At 30.5% G+C, this 24,299-nt stretch overlaps 1 protein-coding gene across 1 annotated transcript; it reads right to left on the reverse strand.

Moving 5' to 3' along the window:
* Positions 1–56: 56 nt before the first annotated feature.
* Positions 57–23,513, reverse strand: LOC107451311 (cholinesterase). The gene is made up of 10 exons (XM_043050885.2): positions 23,124–23,513; positions 18,493–18,654; positions 16,847–16,997; positions 13,800–13,985; positions 12,706–12,896; positions 10,847–10,991; positions 8,970–9,145; positions 8,006–8,123; positions 5,127–5,259; positions 57–3,855 (listed from the first exon to the last, which is right to left on the reverse strand). The coding sequence occupies exons 1-10, from the start codon at positions 23,340–23,342 to the stop codon at positions 3,492–3,494; spliced, it is 1,845 nt and encodes a 614-aa protein (XP_042906819.1). The 5' UTR covers positions 23,343–23,513; the 3' UTR covers positions 57–3,491.
* Positions 23,514–24,299: the final 786 nt, after the last annotated feature.

A 24,299-nucleotide genomic window follows, 5' to 3' on the forward strand; every position in this document is an offset into this window, starting at 1 on the left:
TAAAAATAAGTCATAATACACTAAAATTAACTAGAAAATGTTTAAAAATGGGTTACTTGTTTTTGATTTTTTTTTTATACTGAGGAAAAAATGTGCACGCTTTCCTTATGATTTATTTTCGTTCCTTTGTTTGGCACCTGTGTAATGCATAATTCTCATTTAGTTTAATGTGTTATTGTTAAAAGCAGCACTGCATTAAATGTAAAACAGTTTTATTAAAGCCTCTTCCAAGTCTTCTTTTCACACTTTTGCAAACACTGCATAAGTGTTTCACAAACACACAAAAGTCCAATGTTTGCATGGGCTTACATAAAAAGAGAAAAACAGGATGCAACTAAATACCACCAGATGTGTCGTACATCTTTAAAGCAGTAGGTGCCCGGGATTAGGAATTCTGTGGAGGAAATTAAATGTGTCTGATACTGTTTTGGATTTATATTTATTTTTGTTCTTTAAATTCAACCTAATATTTTTTTTTGCTATGATGGTCTGATGAATAATTATCAAAATTTATCAAAGAATTATTTATCATTAGAATTAAAAACAGCATGACAGCTTCACACATTTGTAATCATATTTTTTTTATCATTAAAATCTTTTTGAAGTTTTTTTTCAATTTTTCAATGGGGTTGAAATTGTAGTGGAAAATAAATCATACTTTTTTCACAGGTCAATATTTTCATGTCATCTAACTGTAGTAAAATTTTGATCTTTTTTCTGCATTAAAAACTATTTGTTAATAAAAATTAAGAGTATGTTTCGCAAACATTTGTTGAGGAATATACTAGCAGGCACATAAGCAATAAGTGCCTAAATCTATTCAATAGCGTGCGTATACCAACTTTTTTTGTTAGTTATTTCAAAGGACACCCACAATTTGTTATTCCTTGGTTGCTGCCCTATAGCTCTGTAATTCGTGCCAAAACTGAAAGAAATATCACATTCTTTCTCTTCATTGCTTCTATAGATAAGTTGTAGGTTAATTGAAAAATCCAGCTCTTGAAATGTCACATTCATTTTGAAAAGAGCCAAATTAATTGGAAAAATCTCCAGTAATTTTTTTCCCACCTGGTATGTTTAGAATAATTACAAATGGCTTAATATGGTCTTAGGCTTATTAGAAAACGTGTGAAAAATTAATCAGCCTGAACTTGCTTAATCTTATTGCAATGAGCTTTGGCTCATTGCAAACAATTTGAAATAAATCTGGCTAATTTAGATATAAATTATAGATTTTCTAATCAACTTGAAGGTAAATGGGTGACTTTTCAAGTAGCCCATGACTTATAATTTTTGAACTTTAGTTTTTTTTTTTTAAGCACTTTAGAAGGAAAAGAAAAGAAATTTTCACAAACAATATGACTGAATTATGATAAAATGACTTCTCAGAATTTGAGGAAAAGTTCTTCATTAAATTTTAAATTTGAGTTATGGGTGCATTATCAGAGTTTTAATTTTTTTTTTTTTGCTAAAAATTTCGTTGTTAAACAAGGGCTACAATAAACGAGTTAGATTGCAATAAATTTATAAGGACACTGAATAAGTACTTTCAAAAATTTTAATTAACAGCAGTACAATAATGTTTTTCAAATTTGTAATATGTCTTATTACTATATTAAAACAAGCAAATTTATTTGTTAATTATTACCATTACCTAAAATCTTCAAAACAATTTTTTAGTCTTATATTAAAACTTATCTTAACCGTAAAAATTTTTCTTCTAAAGTAAAAAAATATCCAACCAAACTATTTTTTTATGAAATTCCTCTATAGAAAGAAATGATTTCTTTAAAATTTCTGGTATATCCTGAAGTAAGTATAAGATGCTACGAAACAATGAAATCAAAATATATACAAACAATCAAAAATATATTTGATCTTTTTAATTCCATTCCTAAGTAAATATTTTATATACATATGAAGATGATGCTCATAATTTTGTAACTTTTCACTACACAGAAAATAAAATAAAGTTATTTTACTTAGATGTACTGAAAGTCATAGGATAGCTGCATGGAAATATTCAAGTGGTGGTATCATCTCATAATAAAAGTCTGAGTTAAAAATGTATTTTCACTACTTTCATTTGTAGTCTTTTAATTTATGTGAAAAATTTGAGTAATTCAGTGCGCAAGCTGGGTCTTAACCTGCTTTTAATGCAGAAAATATGTGGCATAACATCTTGAATATTGTTACAGAATTCAACAAACCACAGTGTCAATTGCTTGTTGCGAATACTTCTTTCAGACATAACTTTTCATCATGCGCGACGTACTAATATCGACTGTGCATATAGTTGTGACTACACTGTCAAGAAACTCTGTGTTAAATTAACAGCAACTTTGGGTATACAACTGATACCCAAAGTTGTATACAACTGACGTGGCCTTGTGGATGCTGTGTAAAAATTTGGTTTTGTTGGAGTATGCTTTTAGAAAACAGACTTGAGTGCCTTTGCTTAACGAGTACTGCACTTTTCCTGCCTTCTTTAACTTGTCTGTGGAACCGTAGTTAACTAAAAATGAATTGATTGACCAGAGGAGTCATAGTCCAATCTGGGGTCGCTGAGGTTAATTCAGCCTGAATTTCAATTTAGTAGTCCCTTCAAAAAATATACTGTTTTTTGTTTTCGAAATTAAAAAATCTAAAAAAATTCTCTGTGGAAAGAAATTTTCCAAAATATAATCAAAATCTGAGTAAATATAAAAAGTTATGCTTTCTAATGAAGAGTTTCCTGATTATGAATCTAGTATAGAATACTAGCGGTATTTTTTGACAGTATATAAGAAAGCTTCATAATTACATTATTCATAAAAATATGGTGTAAGCATAGAAACTGGATGATTTCGGTTAATTATAATCTAATTAATAATTGATTAAAAAATTGATTCATTGAAAAATTAATAATTGTTAAAAAATTGTTCTTTAATCTAACTAATAATGTTTCTCAAAAATTGTAGAATGCATCTCAAATATAGATTTATAGGTAGAGAAATACTCTTGATATGGGTTAAGGTAAAAATGTTTTATAACAAACATTTTTAGTGCCCCTTCAGATACAGGTCCCAGGCCCTGATTCCAAGTGTTAGGTGGTAATCATACGCTTTGAAGTATGGTCGAGTTGTTGGATTTCTCTGGGCTTTAAGGTGTCCACCACATTATCTGGAATCCCATGACTTTGCCACTTCATTGAATAATTAGTTTTTTTAATGAAACCTGGAGGTGGCTCTAATAATCGCCTACTAACTGCTCTTTGTTTCCGTCTGAAATCAATTTTTTTAATAGTTTTGTCTCCTCCTAATGTGCATACATTAGGACTTAATTTTTGACTTGGATTTTAAAAATATATTGTATTTTTTTTATATTTATAATCGAGTTTTAAACTTTTAGCTTATAGAAATTATGACAAATATATTTTTGGAACAATTTTGGGCAAAATTATATACGTTTAAACCGGTTGTGTATTAAGCGAAACACAGTCAACCCTGACCCTAGGTCACTTTAGAATACTGTACATTTTCTCTCGTGGATGATATCGGCAGAATGGAGGACTGGGTGTATCTTCTTCGGGCCACTGTTACAACTCCCACCATGGACACACAGAGAGCCATCATAAGAATGGCCAGTCCAGCAAGTCCCCATGCCGTGTAGCTGGGATCTTCTTGGAAAGGTTCCCTTTTGGGTTTCTCTGTGCTTAAATTGTGATAGTATATTAAATCTGGAATTAGGAGATTCCAGAATTCCATGGCTTCACATCTGTAATTCAGTTTATGGAAAGAACTTTCTGTAATCTCTACATAATTCGTCTGATGTTTGCTCCGGAATGTCTTCCAAACTGATGAGTCTCCTGGCAATCTGAAAAATATGTATTTGTTGCAAGTTATTCTGGGAAAAATGGTTATTTTAAGACATGATATTGATGAATGTGTTCTGAAAATTATGTTGTGTAATTGGTTATAATTAAAGTTCCTATGTCTAAAGAGTTTTATGAAAAGTTTTTTCAGATTTGTCTAGATTAGGAATAGGAAAGAGAATAATAACGGAATCTGTTGATCATCTAGTGAAGTCACCCCCAAATCTTACTCTCTTATTCCGTGTAAGCTATGCTTTGCTTTTTCACTAGCCGAGGACACGCACTCCGCCATAGTTGAGTAAATTATGTTGTTTCTAATGTTACTTGGACAAGCCAAGTTCACCAATGGCCTTTTGCAAATTAAATCAGGAAGGTAAGCCTTTTGTTTGACAAACACAAAAGAGCACCGCAACGGTGAAATTAAGTCTTGGCTTAGAACCCCACGGATAGATAGCTGCACCACTTTTTCGTGAGGCCACTTCCCCAATTTAGACATAAATCAGAAGAAGAAATTTTTTCCAGATTCCTATACTACCGACCACAGGAGTTTCGATTCCACAGATTCTACGAGCATATATATCTCAGGCACTAGGTGGGTCTTAGCGAAGTCGAGGATCGAAACCGGAGTTCGATTCTCTAACCACTGGGCTACCACGGACCACGTAAATTATTGATAAACTGATTTAGCTGTTTAAATATAAAACTGTAAGTTTATTTTTAATTCCAAAATTTGCTACTAGTAAAAACTTCTTAACAATAGGACAGAAATGTTTTATGAAAAAGTTAACTATTTTTTTAGGGGGGGGGGAGGCATGTATTAGTATGCATTACTTGATAGAAGTATCAAAATAATGGTATTTAAAACTAATTTTATTTAACAAAATATATTATTACTTGACATTAATTTTGCTTGCAATAGACACTTTATGGAATTAGAATAAATAAAATTGACTTTAAAAGCAAAAAATAATGCTTATTTATAATTCTAAGATTTCACCAGGTTAAGATCCATGATCGATGCACTTTATGTTTGCTCTATGGGAAAAGTTTTGTTTCGTTTATTTTCAGTTGGCTACAGATACCTCATCGATGTGCTGCTTTTTTATTGAAGATATTGAACTGTCAAAAGATACTATATCATCAAAAGTTTGTTAAGAATAAAACATTTCGATAAATTTTTGTTAGGAGACAGCTGAGAGCTTGGAAAACTGCACAAATTATGCTTATGAAGAGTGTATTATTTGCTGGATATGACTAGAGTTAAAACACTCACTTTGATTTAATGAAGTTTCCCCACACATCACACAGTAATGTTCTGACGTTAGCAGTCTCATTATTTATCTCTGGTGCTGATTTTTCGAGTGTTTTGTTAAAAATATAGAAAGCGTCCTCCATGTGAGTCACTCCTGAAAAGTAAGATTTAGTAAATACCGAATGTGTTCTTATTGTACCTTTTTTACTTGTATTTAATGTTCATATTTATTCTTTTATCTTCATTGTATTCTGTCCTTTTTTATATTCACAACTGCTTAAACTTATATCTACATTTCCATTCTTCGCAATTTTATTTGGAAAGTGTGGATGCATCAAAAATGTCTGGAATATTTTAAAACATTGTGCCATCAAAACATTGCTAAAATTGCAGAAAAATGTTATAAAATCTCCATTTTAATATTGGAAAGCATTTTTTTTTCAAAGCGGGGGGAAAATGGTGACGCTTTTAACTTTAACGTATGGACAGTGTCCCTGTGATAGTAAACCTAATCACTAATTAGACGATTATTTTATCATTTCATTATTATTATTTAAAATTGGTTTTATACATTTTCCTTTTTTTATGTAGAGATGATGTCAAGTACTAATAAAGATAAAGAAAATATTTCCATAACCTAAAGTAATTAAAATATGATAAAAATATATAATTTCTCTTCAATTTTCTATTTCTGTAATTAATGTAATATACATTCATATGCTTGAATTCATATGCCAATATTATTTTTAAAATAATGGAACAAAAAAATCAAACAAATGTTATAACCTATTACTGCATAATGAATGTTTTAGATAAATTAATATCATAGATGTTTCTTTTATCAAGTATGGTTAATATAGAATGAAAAATAAATAAATAGGAGTAAATAAAAAAATATGACAAAATGAAAATAGGCACTAAATTGTAGAGTACTTTTTAAATCTACAGCATCAACTTAATTGAGTGCCCTATTAAATCATCAAATCTACAATATTATTTTTGATAGAGTACACTATTAAATTTAATAGGGTACTTTACTTTGGCTAACTCACCCAGCTTCAGATCGATGGGTACCAACTTGCCTGGGAAGTAAATTTGACTTATGCGTAAATGGACTACATTGTCACAATCATGCCATTGAAAGTCGTGGTGGCTCAGGCTAACCTCGTCATCAGGCTAACTGTGGGAAAGTTTCGTTTTTCTTCCTCTCCATGTAAAGCAAATTCTGGTCAGTTTTATCAAAAATTCCTCCACGATGGTAAATTTCTCCCAATACATGATCCAGGAGTTCCCTCGACTTCTGGATAGGGCTCAAAATTACAAAGCTACGGATTTGAACATTTAGTAGTTATAAACCCAAAGAGGGTCTGCTGTTCATCGATGGTTAAAAAATAAAATACAATCATATCGTTGGACTCTAAATTGTGAAGCTTTAACCTCCATTGCCTCTCTGGCCCACAAAGGGCTGTTGCGGGAATGCATTTTACTCTGATTTAGAAAAAGAAATTTAGAAAAACACGCAGCCGTGAGACTACAGTGAAAATCAATCAGCTTCTGAAGGTGTCATTAAACCTGGAGATACTATTTTAAATAATTATAATAAAGCCTGCAGTAAAAAAGCTTGCTGATATTTTTATAACCATTACATTAAATTTGTTTAAAAAACTTTTTCTATAACTTTACCTAACAATATAATTTTTTAATTACATTTGCTAAAATTCGAAAAACTATTTGTACTTTCTAACTATTGCAACAAGTAAATTTTACGGAAAATTTATAATTATATTTATTGCAAAAATGATACAGTAGCATAATAATACATTGTTTGAATTTAAGTGGAATTTTGAACCTGTTGCAAATGTATAAAATAGATAAACTAGAATAACTAATAAAGGTACATGTTGCTTTAATTAATGTTCTTTCTAAAACATTTGAGCTTCAGTTTGATGCTTTGGGTGAAATTTAATTTTCCTGAACTGTAACGTAACGTTTAATGTTATTCGTTTGGTAGTTATATTTTTACTATCAGAATTTTGATTCATTGATTCAGGGTGTTTTGTTCTAAAAATCTTTAAGTTGTATTTTTAAAGTCCTCATCGCAAATGACGTGAGCACTCTTAAATAAAACTCTCTCTTTTGACTATTCAGCAATCCTTGAGCTGTATCTTGTTGATTTTGATAATCATTTCGTCATGAGATCACGTAATTTGTGACAAACTCTCGAATATATTAGGAAAATGTTTCCTCAACTCGGAACCTCATCGTAATGCATTGTAGGAGATTTTGGCGAAACTAGAACGACGAAATATTTATTTACTTTTGGCGAAATTAATTTCCTCAAACAAGTGACGATAGTCATTTTGACGAAATGATAGCTCAGAGCACACATCATCAGGAAACGGTTTCGTCAAAAATGAAGAAGGTTACGTGAAATTTGAGTATCCATTTTTTACAGTAAGAAAGGTATGACTTTCGAGTGTTTGAAATTAATATAAAGGAGATGAAAAAGAAAAAACGTTATTAAAATTTTTCAAGTCACTATTACGAAAGATTTGACTAAAACATCAAAACCAGCTTGGTTACCGAAAGAAACTTAAAAGTGTTTCGATTAATTGCCTTTGATTTCCTCACAGCTTTCTTCATCACTAAGGTAGTTTTTGAAGTATTTAACACTCCGTGTGTGCATTACTTTATACAATGCATTAATACAAATATGTTACAACTCAATGCCAAAAATTATTAATTGTAGCATTGTAGTTTGTTGAATTATGTGAACTGTATCAAAGTGAATAATTTTTAAATTACTCTCTAACAAGATGAATTTATTTTCTTCTAACTAAACCTTCATTTAAGCAAACAAATAAATAAAAAGACTAATAAGTTGAGGCAATGTAATATACCTAGAGGAGATTTTCCATTGTCAAAAGCAAAGACGTACATATAGGTGAATTGCGTTCTCACACTGTGCAGACTTAGTGTAGTATGCAGAGGACTGTTGTAGAGGAAATCGTTCAACATCTATACAATGATAGTTAAATAAAATTTTATTCTCAAATAATTAATTTTTTTTTTACAATAATTCATAATTATTTAAATACATATTAAGACTATCAAACAGCGAAATATAGTGAAAGAAGAAGAGAGATCTAGAGAAGAACTATAACTAATTCAGTCGAAAATGTGAAAAAAATCGTTTATTTCAATTAAGTTGATGCTTGATAGTCAGTTGTGTACTTTAGTTTTGGGATTTATTTTCAAGTAAGTTTTTGAGCATTATATTCTAATGGATTTATTTAGATTTTATACTCTTTGTATTTGGTTTTTGTCATTTGTATTGTATTTTCTCTACCTGGACTCTTTAGCAAAACCTTTGGGGTACAGAGAGAGCAACCTAGACATTTGTCGTGCTCTCTCGATAGAAAAGGTTTTGCATTTATGACTTCCTTAGCTGGTACCCCTTGACGACGTCAGCTTCGGTTGTCATATTTATTCTTTTTTTTTTCATTTTTCATTGTTTTTCTTTAATTATTCTTTTGGTTTCAATTTCATTTTGGAATTTCTGCTGCATTGCGCGTTTTTCCACTGGAAGTGTAGTTTCTAATCGCTTTAATCATTTTGATTTCTTTTCTTATTAAGTTTAATTCAATTATTAGTTTAATTTCATTGGCTCAAATTTAAGTTTTAGGTTGCTTCACTCGCAAACTGATACAAAATGAATAAATTAAAAATATTATTGCTTGTTTGAAATTCGATATAATGCGTGAAGTACAATTGTTTGATATTCTTTTTTATTATTACAATTATAGCAACAAATTATTTTTTTTAAAGGAATGAGTGTTGTAAAATTTATTAAGCTTTCCTTACCATTTCCATTTGTGGTTTGACTGATTCAAAAGTAGGGATCTGAGCTCTTCTGAGATAATGATACTTTGCTGCTTTGGCTATCAAGGACAACTCAGGTGATCCTCTCAAATGAGGCTCCAACAAGTGCTTGGCGATGGAATCCAAATGCTTGTGTTTTAGTGCCTCGTGAAAATGCCCTTTCAAATAAGAACAACACTTATAATTTAATATATCTAAGTACAGGCATCTATAGATTCCAATATATTTATATACATCGAAGCCTCTATGATTTCTAATTCTTATGAAATTCATTGCACGGATATTTAAACCTGTTAAACTAAGTTCTAAAAAGTTTCAAAATGAGAAATAAAAAAAAGTAAGGTACAACGTATTAAGACCGTATTAAGACAGGTCTCGTCATTCGACTGTATATTTTTCACTAATGGAAAATTATCTTAATAAATACTTTTTTTTTCAATGCCCACCTGAAGAATGATCTTTCGTCATACAGGCATCTGAAGAGCAGATTCGATGACCACACTTACAGGGACACCATATTAGGTAGGTCAACGTTGCTTCCACAGTAAGGACAGATGGTGCAGAGAAGGAAAGAGCATTCATGCCTTGCCCGGGATTCGAACCCAGAACCTTTTTGATGCAAGGCCAGTTCCTTGACCCCTACACAGGCCGGTNAATGAGGCTCCAACAAGTGCTTGGCGATGGAATCCAAATGCTTGTGTTTTAGTGCCTCGTGAAAATGCCCTTTCAAATAAGAACAACACTTATAATTTAATATATCTAAGTACAGGCATCTATAGATTCCAATATATTTATATACATCGAAGCCTCTATGATTTCTAATTCTTATGAAATTCATTGCACGGATATTTAAACCTGTTAAACTAAGTTCTAAAAAGTTTCAAAATGCGAAATGAAAAAGAGTAAGGTGTAACGTATTAAGACAGGTCTCGTCATTCGACTGTATATTTTTCACTAATGGAAAATTATCTTAATAATAAAATGATCGTGCATTTTTTACTTAATTCTTCCGTTACATAACATTTTAGTTAAGAACGTAACAAAAAACATTTAATTTAAAATTCAAGCTTTAGAAATTTTTGTTTTGGCTAAATTCCAGTTTTTCCAAGATAAACGCTATACAAGGATCACTCTGAAGTTTTTGAGATATGTGTAGACGAGAAGCAGCAAAATAAATAAATAACGGTTTAATTTGAAAATATGAACGATTTTAGCAAAGCAGATTACTTTTTAGTGACTTAGTTTCGAATTGTTTAGCGTGGAATAAATTTTCGACTGAAGAGAAAACGCAGCTGATACGAGAACATTATAGTGCTATGATTTTCTATGATTTTAAAGTGGGATTAAATCAAGAAGAATGCTTTCAATGGCTACAATAAGCCTTTGAAAATAAAAGTCCATCTTGTGTTACTGCAATCAGATGGTTCATAGATTTTCACCGAGGTCGTAATTCTCTTCAGGATGAAGAAAACACAGGAAGGCCGTCATCAGTAGTAATTCCACATAATCTGTTTGTCTTTCGAAAATTGTGAATGGATGATAATCGCTTTACCTACTAATTCATACACAAGAAACTAAACACCAGATCCGCAACGATACATAAAATTACTCATGAAGAATAACATATGAAAAAAAATAGTTTGCTGTTGGGTTCCCCATAATCTAACTGAGCACCAAAACGAGGCGCCCGTCTTGGTCTTTGAAGAACCCGAATAGAGTGAAAAGACAACGTGCAATGAAAAAAGTAACGTATGCCGTTTTCCTCAGATTGAATTTTAATTTTCTTCGAAGAGAAGACGCGATGCATTTATTATTTTAAAGTAATATATAATTACATATAAACCATAATGTACACTTACGATTTATCTCGAGTGATGATTCGTTCCTTGTGACTCCAGCCAAGTACGAAACATTTTTCTGGTAACCCATCTGATAGAGTTTCTGTGGTGTATCTTGAATAAAAGAATGCTTCAGGTGACCATCCACAGTTGGAAGAAATTGATCCTGGAACAAAAACTAGTTTTATTGTATGGAAATGGAATGGATTGCTGAATAGCTGATAATATAAGTTAATTAAAGTTTTTATAGGTTTATGAACCTATGGTAATAGAACTTTAGCTTTTAATATCCAAAATTCTGTGCCGACAAGTTTACAGGTGGTATTCTAAATAATGTGAATACTTCTTTCTTATTTAAAGAATCAGGCACTTACTCTGAATGTAGTAACCCAGGAAAATTTTACAGTTCATATTTCAAAACAGTTGACATATTTCGAAATGTTGTACTCAAAATTTTACCAACAGCCCTATTTTCATCCGCACAAAACTGGCATTTGCTTAATTGAAAGCAGCAGGGCCGTATTAAGGGGGCTACTGGGGCTGTAGTCCCAGGTCCCAAATTTTCTAAAGCCTCCGTAATTTTTTAAAGATTTCTAAAGCTTCTAATGGAACAATTGGTTTGTGTAATTTTCTAGAAATTTATTTGATATTTTCAAGCGTAATGTTTTGCAATATTCTTGAAACATCGTCCTTGATTTTATGTATTATCTTCTTTTGCTTCATTAGCTTGATTTTTCTAACTAATTTTCTGTAACCACTTACTAAACACTTACAATTTCCTAGCGGTCTTTGGTTGGCAAAATTATAACAAGTCTATAAAAAATGGAAATTTCTTTACTTCGGTACTTAGAGTTTGTACTTTGGATACTTCTTACAACCACTTAATATTTATAATTTATTGCATGATATTTTTACTGACATGGACACTTAATTGTACTCTAATGCTTAAAGCAATTACCAACAGCCCTATTTTCATATCTTAATCTAACCTCATACCTTAATCTAACCTCATACCTTTATCTAACCTCATACCCCATCATACCTTAATCTAACCTTGTTAAACAGAACATCTTTTTGATTAAGAGCAATTGATTATATTAGTTTTACTCGAAATTTAATTATTTCATTACCAATATTACTGATAAATATACAAATAAAGTTACTAAAGTGTGAGGTGTGTATGTTACTATAATGGTACTAAAGCTAGTGAAAGAAAGAACTTCAGCTTTCAACTTCTTCTAATAAGCGTAAACGCATTAATACATATAATTTCATTTATACTGAATTGATTATTGATAACAAAAGTTTTCATAATAATTTCTAAAATAGACTTTCATCTAATTTTTTCAAAAAAAAGACACATTATTTTATTTAAAAAGTATAATATGATAGTATTTGGTCTTTGTTGCAACCTCTTTCATGAATGATTCTTTATATAACGAGTGAAGGAAGGAAAAGAGGAAAGGAAATTATTCGAAAGGAATCAAGGAATAAACGTGTTAACAAGTCAGCAAGTCATTTTAAAAAAATTCATAATTTAAAATTCTTTGATTTTTTGTCCCTAAATTGTAAGTCAATCAGATTAAAATTGCAGTCTGTTGGCGTGGAAAAGTGAACAAAAATTTTGTTTGAGAGAACTCCTTTTAAAGTTTAGGAAAGCTTATCTAACACATTCCCGCGTCGATGAAAAGCCAAAAAACTATATATTTTCCATTTATATAAGTTCAAAAACTTATAACAGTTTGATACAATGTTTTGGAAAACGCTCACCACTCGCCACTTACAGTAAAGATGGCGAAAAATACAATAAGCTCATATTTAGCTGATGCATATCATGAAAATTTCATTGAAAAATCAAAATTAAGACAACTTTTACGAACCTTTTTCAATGTTATTTGAGTCCTTAAAAGTTTGTTCAGGTCGCTCATTTTGAGGCAAGTCATGACGTCACTAAAATTTTGGTGACATCCAATTTTCTGCTCAACGGCAGAGAAGGCAGCTGTTCTAGGTCGACCGAAAACCCATGGATCCAGGACAGTTCCACTTCCGGAAATAGCACCACTGAAAAAACCTTAATCGAATTATAGATTTCAATTACATAAATGTTACTTGGTGGAATTTTGACAGTTCCACCAAGAATGATTAGAACAACATATTTAAGATATCTTGACTTGATTTATTGTTAAACTAGAGAGGGTGAGGCAGAATAAGACAAATTAAAAGCCACCCAAATCTGTGATTTATTGTATCAGGTAAGAGTCAATTTTCGAAAAAGATATAAGGCCAAAATTTGATAGGATTCATTAGGTTAGATTGAATATTTTCAGATAAGGACATTTAATACCTATAAATATTTTATACTTAACTTCTACACTTTTTTTATACTTAATAATAGTTAAATTAATTACACATATTTTTATTTATCTTCTTAATTTGTAGCTAGATAGAAGTCATAGCCCTACATCCTATATCTTTGTATCCCACAAACAGTTAAGATTAACTAATTATTGACAGAAAATCGGATTATCGGAACAAAATTTATTCAGTGTAATAATATTTTTACCAGTTCACTATATAGAAGGTTAATAAAAGTGTGACTTGAGCATACATATATTAGGACAATAGCAAATCAGGAAAACAATATAAGAATTTTTTTTGTTGACATATTGTATACATTTGCATAAGAATATGCGTCCGACTACTCTGAGAATTGATCTTACTTTATTTTATAACAGTCGTTGAACAACCGACCCAATCATGGGTTTACGACTACTAATGTTCAACTCCGTAGTCACGTAATTTTGAACCTATTCCAGAAGACAAGGGAATTCCTGGATTAAGTATTAGGAAAAATTTGCCTTCGAGGAGGACTTTTTGATGGAACTATCAGCATTTGCGTTACATGGAGAGGAAAACCATTTGAGATTTGATTGAAAATGTTTTGATTAAATGCGAATAATTTATGGAAACTCACGATGTGACTTTGGTGATAAAATGTGGAAACCAACTGAAGCTCCGCCGGCATCGTGTCCAGAGATAATGACTCTGTTCCTGTCTCCACCGAAACTTTCTATGTTCTTATGTACCCACTCCATGCACTTTCTCTGATCCCACAGGCCCAGGTTAGCTGGATGCTCTGAACTTACACCACTCAAAAAGCCTATAAGATAAAATTAAAAAAAAAAAGCACTCTTAGTAACTTTTTATCTAACAATCGTTCATCAACGATTAAAAAAAGAAAAATAGAAACATTAGAATAGAACTACCCTTTCGTCACGCTGAGAGAAGAGGTATTTTTTCTTTCCATTTCAATATATTTTTATATNAAAATCTGACACCAAAACATATGTGTATCTAAATATATATATATCTATATATATATATATATATTGAAATGCAAATGGTGGGTATACATATATAATAAAGTCAAAGAGGATAAAAAGAAAAAAACGAAAAAAATTACGAAAAAGAATAAGTTATATTTACTGCGCATAAGCTGCAAGTATACAGAACTCATACTCGTACGTTTGTTTATACAGGAAAGCCGTTTCTCTTGTTAAATATATTAGTTTCACACTATCATAGAAGGTGGAAATACATTTTGCTCTGATTTACCTTTTCCGGCTATTGAGGTTTTTCTAGTTTTTTTTTTTATTTTTATTTTCTATTACACTCTTGGGGTACTGCGGTTTTTCCAGTTTTATTTTCACTTTTATTTATGTTTTCTCGTTACAACTTCACATTTCTTTTTTTAATCACTTTTTTTTCTTCATTCATGTCATGCGAGTTTTAAGAATGGTTGTTTATTTTCTTTATATTTTTTGAAGCCTATGAAGTCTTTGCATCAAGTATAATGGATCGTTCTTAGTCATTATTTTGAGCAGAATCTAAGCAAACATCTATCAATTATTATTTCAACAGGGTTCATGCGGCCCTTAAAACATTTCAAAAATCGGGGCACCTATATAGAAATAAAGAAATTATTTTCAACTTTAAAATTACAATTTCAAAACTTAAGATTTTGTCACCCGATACTTGAAGTCTTATATTGAAATTGATTATTTAATATTGTGGTGAATATAGCTATAATAAAAGGCATTTATCTTCTTAGTTTTTCTGCTACTATTACAGTTTCCTAAAGATCTTACGAATTCTGTCTAAAAGGAGGCTATCATATCAGATATATTTGCAAGGATGGTAAGAATCGTAAAATAAGTTTGTAATAAAAGGAATAAAGCAAAGAAATTATAGTAGCAATATTTGGTGATCGTAACTATTGAACATGTTGAATGACATTTTATGGTGAATTTACGAAAGTCTGTTTTAGAATGTATAAAAACATCAGGATGCTATTTGCAAATTATCTTTATCTAAAGAAAGCCACGTTACTCACATATTTGGTAGAATGAAACAAATTTTTAAAGAAATGAATCATACAATATTCTTAATTATGCATTTTTCAATCTTTTTAAAATGTCACGCAGCATTCACTAATTTCTTCAATTATAAAAAAAGAGAAATCTCCAAAAAAGAAATAAGAGAAATTATAAAACCTTGTGAATGTGTATTATAATTTCTTTCGGATATTTTTATAATTTTTGCGAGATCTTTTTCCTGATTTGCCCTACTAACCTGTATATAATTAAAACAATGCAAATTTGGTTTTAGTATAAAATCCTTATATTGAAAGAAGTTAAATACAACTTAAGATACAAATAATGCTAGGTAAAAAGTTCACGTGTTCAAATACTAAAATCTTGGAAAGTTATAAGTAATTTATAAATCGATTTAAATTTTATTTTTAAAAGAGATGAAAAAGATAGCAAATTTCGAACTTAATTAATAGTCAAACTTAATTAATAACAAAAACTTAATTAATAGTTAGCATTAAATAATTAGCATATTTGAAGTCACACCCAAAAACCATTAAGAAAGACACTTAGCACGTGAAAATCAGATCATTAGAACAAAAGTTATTCAGGGTAATATTTTTTTTTTACTTAATGTACATTATTAGAACAATTGTTAACTTTTTCCACACTCTTCGAAGAAAAAAAATCTTGTAGCTTCCTTCATATTCTTTAAGAAATAGATGCAAATTCCTTATTATTACTTTTTGATTTTAATATTAGAACTGCTAAAGAGACTAACGATTCAATAATTATAAACAGAACAGTTTTAACAATCTCTCTAAAAACATTTTTTTCTTTTTCGCACTGAAACTTTACTTCCTTTTCGTTATTGCTCATGAACTCCCATTTTATATCATTTCACTCCCACTTTTTTACTCTAATCTTCTTTAATACCCCATCTTCATTGCTTCAATTACTTTTACACTTATTTTAAATATGCTAGAGGCTTCTTCTTGTGATTGCTATTGCTTGCCAACTTTTCTTTTCAAATCGCTTTGCCATCTGAGCTTTCCTCGTCCTCTCGTTTCCCATATTCAATCCAAATGGAACGAATGACCAATAAATTGGCAAAAATTACGATGTTGAATAGAATGATATTCATTCATGAAAAAGAACAATTTAACTTTACAATTTAATTAACCCAAAACTAATTAGAAATACATATTTTGCATATTAAGAGTATGTAGCTATAGAAAATCATAGTTCTATTGCCACTAGTTAGAATAACTTAGACGCAAAATATCTCAGAAATTGAAAACGCAATGTCTGCTTTAATCACATTTTCATATCAGAATGCTTCTTAAACATTTCATTAAAAATTTAAAAATTTCGTATTATTTATATTGTTTGTGTAAAGATAATGCGATAATCTTCTTAAACTGCGGTGACGGCAGCAACTTTGCAACAAGTCAGAAACATAATTGTACAGAAATTACCAGCATATTATGAGATATTTCTCATATTGTTTATCTTTCCATCAAAATTTAAAGTTCCAGTAGAAACAAAAAACAGAACTATAAACTTACAAATGAAAAATAAAATTTTATATCAGCAAATACTAGTTATTTTTATACATTGTTTTACATGTAATTGTTATTTCAATACTTGCCTAATATCCCTAATCTATAGTTGGGAATGACGACTATTATATCATGTAAACTCAATAAGAACTCCGGGTGATACTCGTTCTTACTGCCGTAGGAAAACATACCAGCATGAAAATATATCAGGACTGGTCGCAAATCTGCTGTTTCCGAATTCTGAAAGAAAAGAAAAAAAAACAAGCTATGCATATAGAAAGTTCACTGAAGACTATTTCTGCCATCAAATGTATTCATACCAAAATTAATTTCATTTGCAATTTTTTAAAACATTGGTAGAAAACGATTGCGTACTTGAAGAATTTGTTTCAAAATAGAACATGGCGTGAGATAGATAATTCACGAGAAAACTTTTTCCAGTGGCTGGGACCATGAACAAGAATTATAATAAGAATTTGAACTAAGAAATAAAGAATAATAATAAGACCGAAAATTTCCTGAGATACCCAAAGGGTATCACCTTGTAAGATCTCTGACTTCCCAATATTTTGATGATTCCATATCTCCATTGACTGGTGCGCAGGTGATTCATTTATGCTAATTTCTATTTTGTCACACAGGGGGCAGGCAGCCTCGGTATGAATGCCAATGCGGCAGAGATGGGACTGACTGATTTAAGGGGTGGGTATTCGAGACACGTGTCCAGGGACCCTATAACTTATGAGAGGCTCCAAAATATTATGAAATCTACGTTTATCAGATGTAGCAAAAAATTTAAACACGTAAGAGTTTTTTCCCCTTTAACTGCATGAAAATAAAGCTTATTCTATAAAGAGAAAAATAAAAAAGTACTTAAAAATTTTGATTCATACTTGAAAATTTTGATTTGTTAGCATAATATAGACTTTAAATAATTATCGATGATAGATCTTGCCAATCTGTCCGTACGTCCGAAAGCGAGGAAGCCATTTTACTAATCTAAAACATGGTGGCATAAAGCTATAATAGAATTTACAATTCTAGTATCTTTTCTTCTTAAATATCAAATTAATTAAGAAGGGGAAATGGTATTGTCTGAAGTTAGTGGATAAATCCTTTTGCAAAAAAATAACTAAGAATTTAGTTAAATGACTGGATAGAAGTTAAGTATTTGATTCTATATTTATTTCAAACCTTCGTCTTAAAAAATTCTTATTTTATTCCACTTAGAATAAGTTGTGCTTTCAAACAAAAACAAACCATTTTAAACTTTTTTTGAGGTTTTAAATTATTTCAAAACTATAAAAAATAGGTAATGTCACATTTCAGACTAAATTAAGTAAAATTTAAAAGTGTTAGAAACTTTTATGTCGTGAATTTAGAGTCCTTGTTCAAATTATTTGAATTCGTTTTATTCATTTTAAATCAAAAAATATGATTGAAAATAATTAATTTTTTCAATTCTACTTAGTTTTCTTTTATGAATATTTAAGCGAATTCTCTTTTTCCATTGATTCTAGATAATTTTTTTTCATTAAGAAGTCATTTTTTTTTTTTTTTTCCCTGTAAGAATAGAACGTGCATCGTGCATTTATTTATTTATTGATTTTTTTTAATATTATTACTAAACATCATAGTTTAATCCATCTTAGCTATGCCTATTTTGTTTATAATTACCATGTTCATCTTCGCGTTAAAATGTATGGATAAATAAAAATGGAATGTTATGCATTACATTTCTAACATAAACGTCCAAATGCAAGCAATCTTCTTGTCCCATAAAACTATCTCTCTTCTTCATCTTCCCGTGTCGATTCGTAGAAGGTTGTGGACAAAGAATGTCATCCTCTTGCCTTAAATCCTCATGATCCAACCATGAGTCTACATCCTCTGGAAGCTGTAAAAATATATGTATATTGCTTACACATAACTTTTACAAAATTTAATTATGCTTTAAAATTTTTGATATTTCTTTAAAGGGAAGAAATGTACATTGTACAGGGTAACAAAAAAGTATAGGGATCACTTTTGTGGTTATCTACCACTAAAGTTTTAAAACCTTTTCACATATATAGCATACTGATCTAAAGCTCTGCTATTAGACTTTCAGTTGCAATATTATTTCATAAAATCACAAAAATGCCTTTGAAGAAATTTGACAAAAAACTAATTGGTCAAGTACAAGCATTTTTAGAACTTCGATGGAGCCACAGGATTATACAAACTCATTTTGAAAAGAAAGGTATTGCGATTTCACTCAGCCATATCAGTCGCATCAAGAATTCAAAACTCGGATTGATGTAAAATAATGCAAAACCAAGAAGAAGTGGACGGCCAAGCAAATTGAAGAAATCAGATTTGCAGAAGCTTGATAAGATGACATCAAAACCAGATCCACCAGCACAGGCAAGCATGACTGGAGCTCCTAACGTGAGTCAGAAAGTTGTAAGCTATCAACTGAAACAAAAGTTGAAGAAAAAATGCCATAAAAAACCTAATTGTCATCATTTAAGTGAGAGATCGGTGCAGATTAGGAGGCAACGTTCACGGCCCCTCTACAAGCTTCTCCGTAAGGACAGATGACGAAAGTTCATTACAACTAATGAAGCTTGGATCTATCTATCTGATACCAATGCTAAATCTAAAGTTCAATATCTTAGCTGCGGGCAGAACAGGCGAGACTTGACACCATCAACCACGGTGCCTCATCCCAAAGGCGTAATAGTTTGGATGGGCATATCCGCCTATGGTGTGACCAAACCTCGGTTTGTGAAACCTGGGGCCAAAATAAATTCTGAGTATTACATATAGATATTAGAGCCCTTTCTTAAGGATGATTACTGCAGATTGTGCCCTAATGGTGATGCTGTATTTCATCAGGAATCTGCCCCATCGCATGCATCTAAGGTCACCCAGAAATTCATAACAGATCAGCAAGTGCAATTCCTGAGACCAGAACAATGGATTCCAAACAGTCCTGATGCTGCATCGTGTGACTATTTCCTATGGGGACATCTGAAAAACAAACTGAATAAGCGAAGAATTTCTACATTGAGAGGCCTTTAAAGAGCTATTAGAGAAGAGGCGAAGAAAATCCCCCAGGAAATCATCTTGCGGGCTTTAAGCAATTTTGGAAATAAAAACATTCAAAAATGATCCCTATATTTTTTTGTTACCCTGTAATGGGGATTTTATGTCCGCCCCACCTAGTTCAATGTTCGTCGCACTTAATTTTATGTTCGTCCCATTCGAAAAGCTGTCTTCAAAGCTTCCTGAAATTGTATTCCCCACTTTCATTTCTATCCAAAATTTTGCACAAGATATAATGTTCTGAAACAGTGGCTTTTTCTTTAAGTTTCAGAAAATTTAAACATTCCTCTCTTATCGATAAAAGGCATCTTTGTAAGTTAGCAAAAATATCTTAACATGGCTGCTATTAAAAAAGGTACCAAATATTTAACTTTCACCACAAATGAAAGTTTGTCGGAATTTTGCTTTAAAATAAATAATCCAATTTTCGGAAAGCTCTGATGATGATTTTTCAATATATTTCAGCCATTTTGAAGCATAAAATTTCTTTGTGAAATCGGGGTTTACTTCCTCTCTATAGGTATACAATTCAGGTGCATACTAATATCTGTGATTGCATAAACTGGAGAGCAAATTTTGCACAAATACTCGATTTTATACATTTACGCAAATACTCGATCTTTCTTAATTTGGATGTGAGGATTTCAAATCTGAAATTAGCTTTGCTCTTAAATCTATATGTGTTTTTAAAAGGACATTTTAGTCTGCCTTTTCTCGAAATAAATTAAAAAACTTTATATATAACATGGGGTCGCATAAATGTTGCGACAAACTTCTAGGAGAGTTTGGATCATCAGGATTAAAACTGCATAGGAACTCATGTCCGAAAATGTCGTTTGGTTCCGCTAAGGGCCCTTTCCTATTATATTGCGCTTTCAAACAGGTCATGATAGGGAAGCGGCATACAATGACCTTTCCGGGAATGGGTTCCTATGCAATTTTAATTCTGATAATGTGTCCTAACTTCCCTAGAAGTCTGTCGCAACATTTATGCGGAATCGTGTTACATATAAGGTTTTTAAACTTGTACATTTTGACAAAGAATAGACTAAAATGTCATCTTAAAGAGATCTGCAGGTTAAAGAAAGAGAGCGATTGTAAATTTGAAATCAGCAATACGAAATTATCTGATCTTTATTTAAAAAAATTTCCTTCAACAGAAAAAAATTCCCCCCCCCCCCAGTGTTAACAACCTAAAAGAGATTTCACTAAAATCAGATCACAAAAACATTTGGTCTCGTTTCTTTAGTACTATAAATAAAAATATTCGATAATTTTTTATAATAATGGTAAAAATTGTTAAGTTAGGTTTAGTACAACACATGGCATAGTATTTTTGAAATTTAGGTATTTAACAAAATGGTAACACAAAGCAGTTTACATATCGTTTTTAAATAACACAAAACATAACGTTTCAAAAAGTGTTTTTGAAATATTTTTTTTAAGTCCTTAATTTAGAAGAGAAAAATAATATAAAGGAGAAAAAATCCTAAAAATTGCATAAACTTCTTAATAATTAGCGATCTAAAGCTTCTATTTTAGATGCAAAAAATCTAAATTTACTTTCTATAAAATATTTTCTCAAAAAATTGAGGATATGCTTGATAATAATATTTACTTAAAGACATTTCAGACATATGTCTTCTAGACTATTATATAAATATCAATAAAAACATATTTTAAGACTGCAATCAAAATAAATTGCGATAAAAAAATTAATATATCTGAAAATCTATTGGTCTTTTCAGTTCTTGCACATTCAATATAAAAGCTTAATGTCAACTATAAAGAAATGGATAAAATAAAAACACAAACTGTATAATTATTATTCTTTTGCCCTGATTGAACAGTTAAGAAAATAAAAGTAAAAATAACAGTTTGCTTTATGTTAGTCCCAATAGACTCTAGCAGATCTTGAAAGCAGTGATTTCTAAATGTCTTTGAGTAAAACATTTGTACATTGTGAAAATTATTTAACGTAAAAAGTACATCACCAGTCAAACGACCGTATTACGAAGAAATTTATGATCTTAACTTTTATGAATGTTTTTTCCTCGCGCAATACAACACCTCAAAAAGTTAGTTTAGTGTTCTTTGACAAATATTATTTGTCTTTTAGAGAATTATTGATAATCACCATTAGTTTTAGTGTATGTGTTTTAATGAAGTGTATTGTGTAATGAGGTGTATTGAGGTCATAAATGCTTTATATTCACTTGAAATAAAATAGCAATATACTTCGTAAAAATAAACACTGATACAAATATTATTTTTCAGTCCCATTATCTCGTTAATTTCCAAAAATGCTTCACTACTCTTTCTTTTATGCTTCACTACTCTTTCTCTACAAAAAACAATAAGATATTAGAACTATAAATTAGACTATTTAATGTTTGAGAAAGTTTTTTCATATTTTGAAAAAGTCTGCACTTTCTTACATAAAAATGCGTAAAACACATTTATTCAGGATGTTCCGTTGAGACCACCCTTAATATGCATTTTTAGAATTCCCTTTAAAAGTGAAAACTAAAAAGTATTACGTTAATATCTAAACTAGGAAAAAGCAAAACGCTACCGAAATCTAACAAATCACAGTACAGGAAAGGAAATGTAATAAAAAACAAAACATATTTGCTAGCGGAAGGAAAGAGAGAGGCGTTAAAAGGCGATTCTAAAAATATCTTCAAATTTCAACCTCTAGTTCCTGCTTTGATGTTTATAAAATTAGTCTTCCTCTAGTGTAATTTGTCATTTTTCGATTGTGTTTTTGTTTTCCCCCCGCTAAAATATTAGTTTTTGCTATTGCCGAAAGTACCTCCCTTATCATAGTACCACCCTCTTACGAGTAGTCTTAATAGAATGTTCTTAATTTAACAGAACTGACTTTCATTAAGATTAAGATTTGATTATACAATTTTAAGCAATGCACAACAAGGAAAAAAAACCTACGAAATTGAAAGTCCAATAATTCAAAAACAAATTAAAGTGTAGCAGAAAAGAAACTGGACACTTAGTACACAAGGGTTTCGACAAGTTTAGTAATTAATAGAGCTTAAATTAATGACTGAATTAAAAATAAGTATCTTAATGTATCGCTCCTTGTAATCCGTAAGTTCTTCTATAAATTTTTAAAATTTAAAGTTTTAAACAAGTAGTTGGAAGTTTTAAGTGAGTAGCGAAAGAAAAACACACACACACACAATACAGTACCCATGAAATTGAAGTAGCGCTACATTGTATTAAGTATGGAAAATGTAAGATTTTAATATCCTTTACCTCAAATCTTAAATTTCCTGTGGGAGGTTTTGCGTACGGAATGTTTTTAAAAATATTAATAGAAACGGACTCCAAATTTGATTCATATCCTTTCACTGGTCCATGATTGGTCTGAATCACTATTGCATCACATAAAATCCACAATACTGTAGAGAATTCAACACTCAAATATAGTTTGTAAAAGGAAACTTGGTAATATACACTGGAAACTGTATCCATTCTTGAATAAATAAGTATTAAATGCACTCACAGATAGAAAAAATCATTCTTTAGCATCAGTTTTTGAAACTGATAATAACTAAAGAGGAAAGGAAAAAAAACGCAAATAAACACGAAGTTCACTTTAAAAGTCCTATCAGCGGTCACAGATAAACATACACTCAGCATCTCCGCAAATATTTATTTTTCATAGAGAGACATGTGTAATTTATCTCAGTAAATATTTCTTTATCGGACAAGTTTTCGAGGTTATCAGGAGAATTTAATATATAGTAGCACACATTTAAGTAAGTTTTTTTCCTTCTGGAACTGTTCAGGTACAAAAGTTCTTGTCTGCATTTGTGTTATTTATCACTAATATTTCATGAATAGTCAGATAATTCTTTTGGGTTATTCAAGTTCAAAAAGTTCCGTGAAAAGGATTTCTTCTTTTATAATTTTTTATCTGACTACTTAGAACAAAAGCCCCTCTTTTCATGGATTTTTTCATTAAAATTGAAATTTTTATTTTTTTAAAATTTATTTCATTTATTTATTTGTTCTTTTCAAGAGATATCTTTAAACAGAACAATACATTTTTAAAAAATGCAGGAAATTACAAGATAGATTTGCACAATTTATTGAAAGCAGTTGTGTTATTATTTATCAGCAACAATTTATGAATAATCAGATAATTCTTTTGGGTGATTCAAGTTCAAAAAAGTTTTGGTCAAGAGATTTTTTTAAAGTTTCTATTTTTTACAAGACTACTCTGTACCTAGAACCCTTTTCCCTCACAATTTTAGATTTTTGGTTCCATTTAAAGGTTTCATTTTCTTTATTTTTTGTTCTTTTGAAGGTGTATTTTTCAATAGCTCAATATCTCTAAGCAATTTCAGAAAATTTTCAGGATTTACTCTTCATTAGAGTGGGAGAAAGTGTACATTATAGCCTTTAGAAGTTGTTGTGGATTATTTT

The sequence above is a fragment of the Parasteatoda tepidariorum genome, chromosome 5 (genome assembly GCF_043381705.1).
Source record: "Parasteatoda tepidariorum isolate YZ-2023 chromosome 5, CAS_Ptep_4.0, whole genome shotgun sequence".
NCBI classification, from domain to species: domain Eukaryota; kingdom Metazoa; phylum Arthropoda; class Arachnida; order Araneae; family Theridiidae; genus Parasteatoda; species Parasteatoda tepidariorum.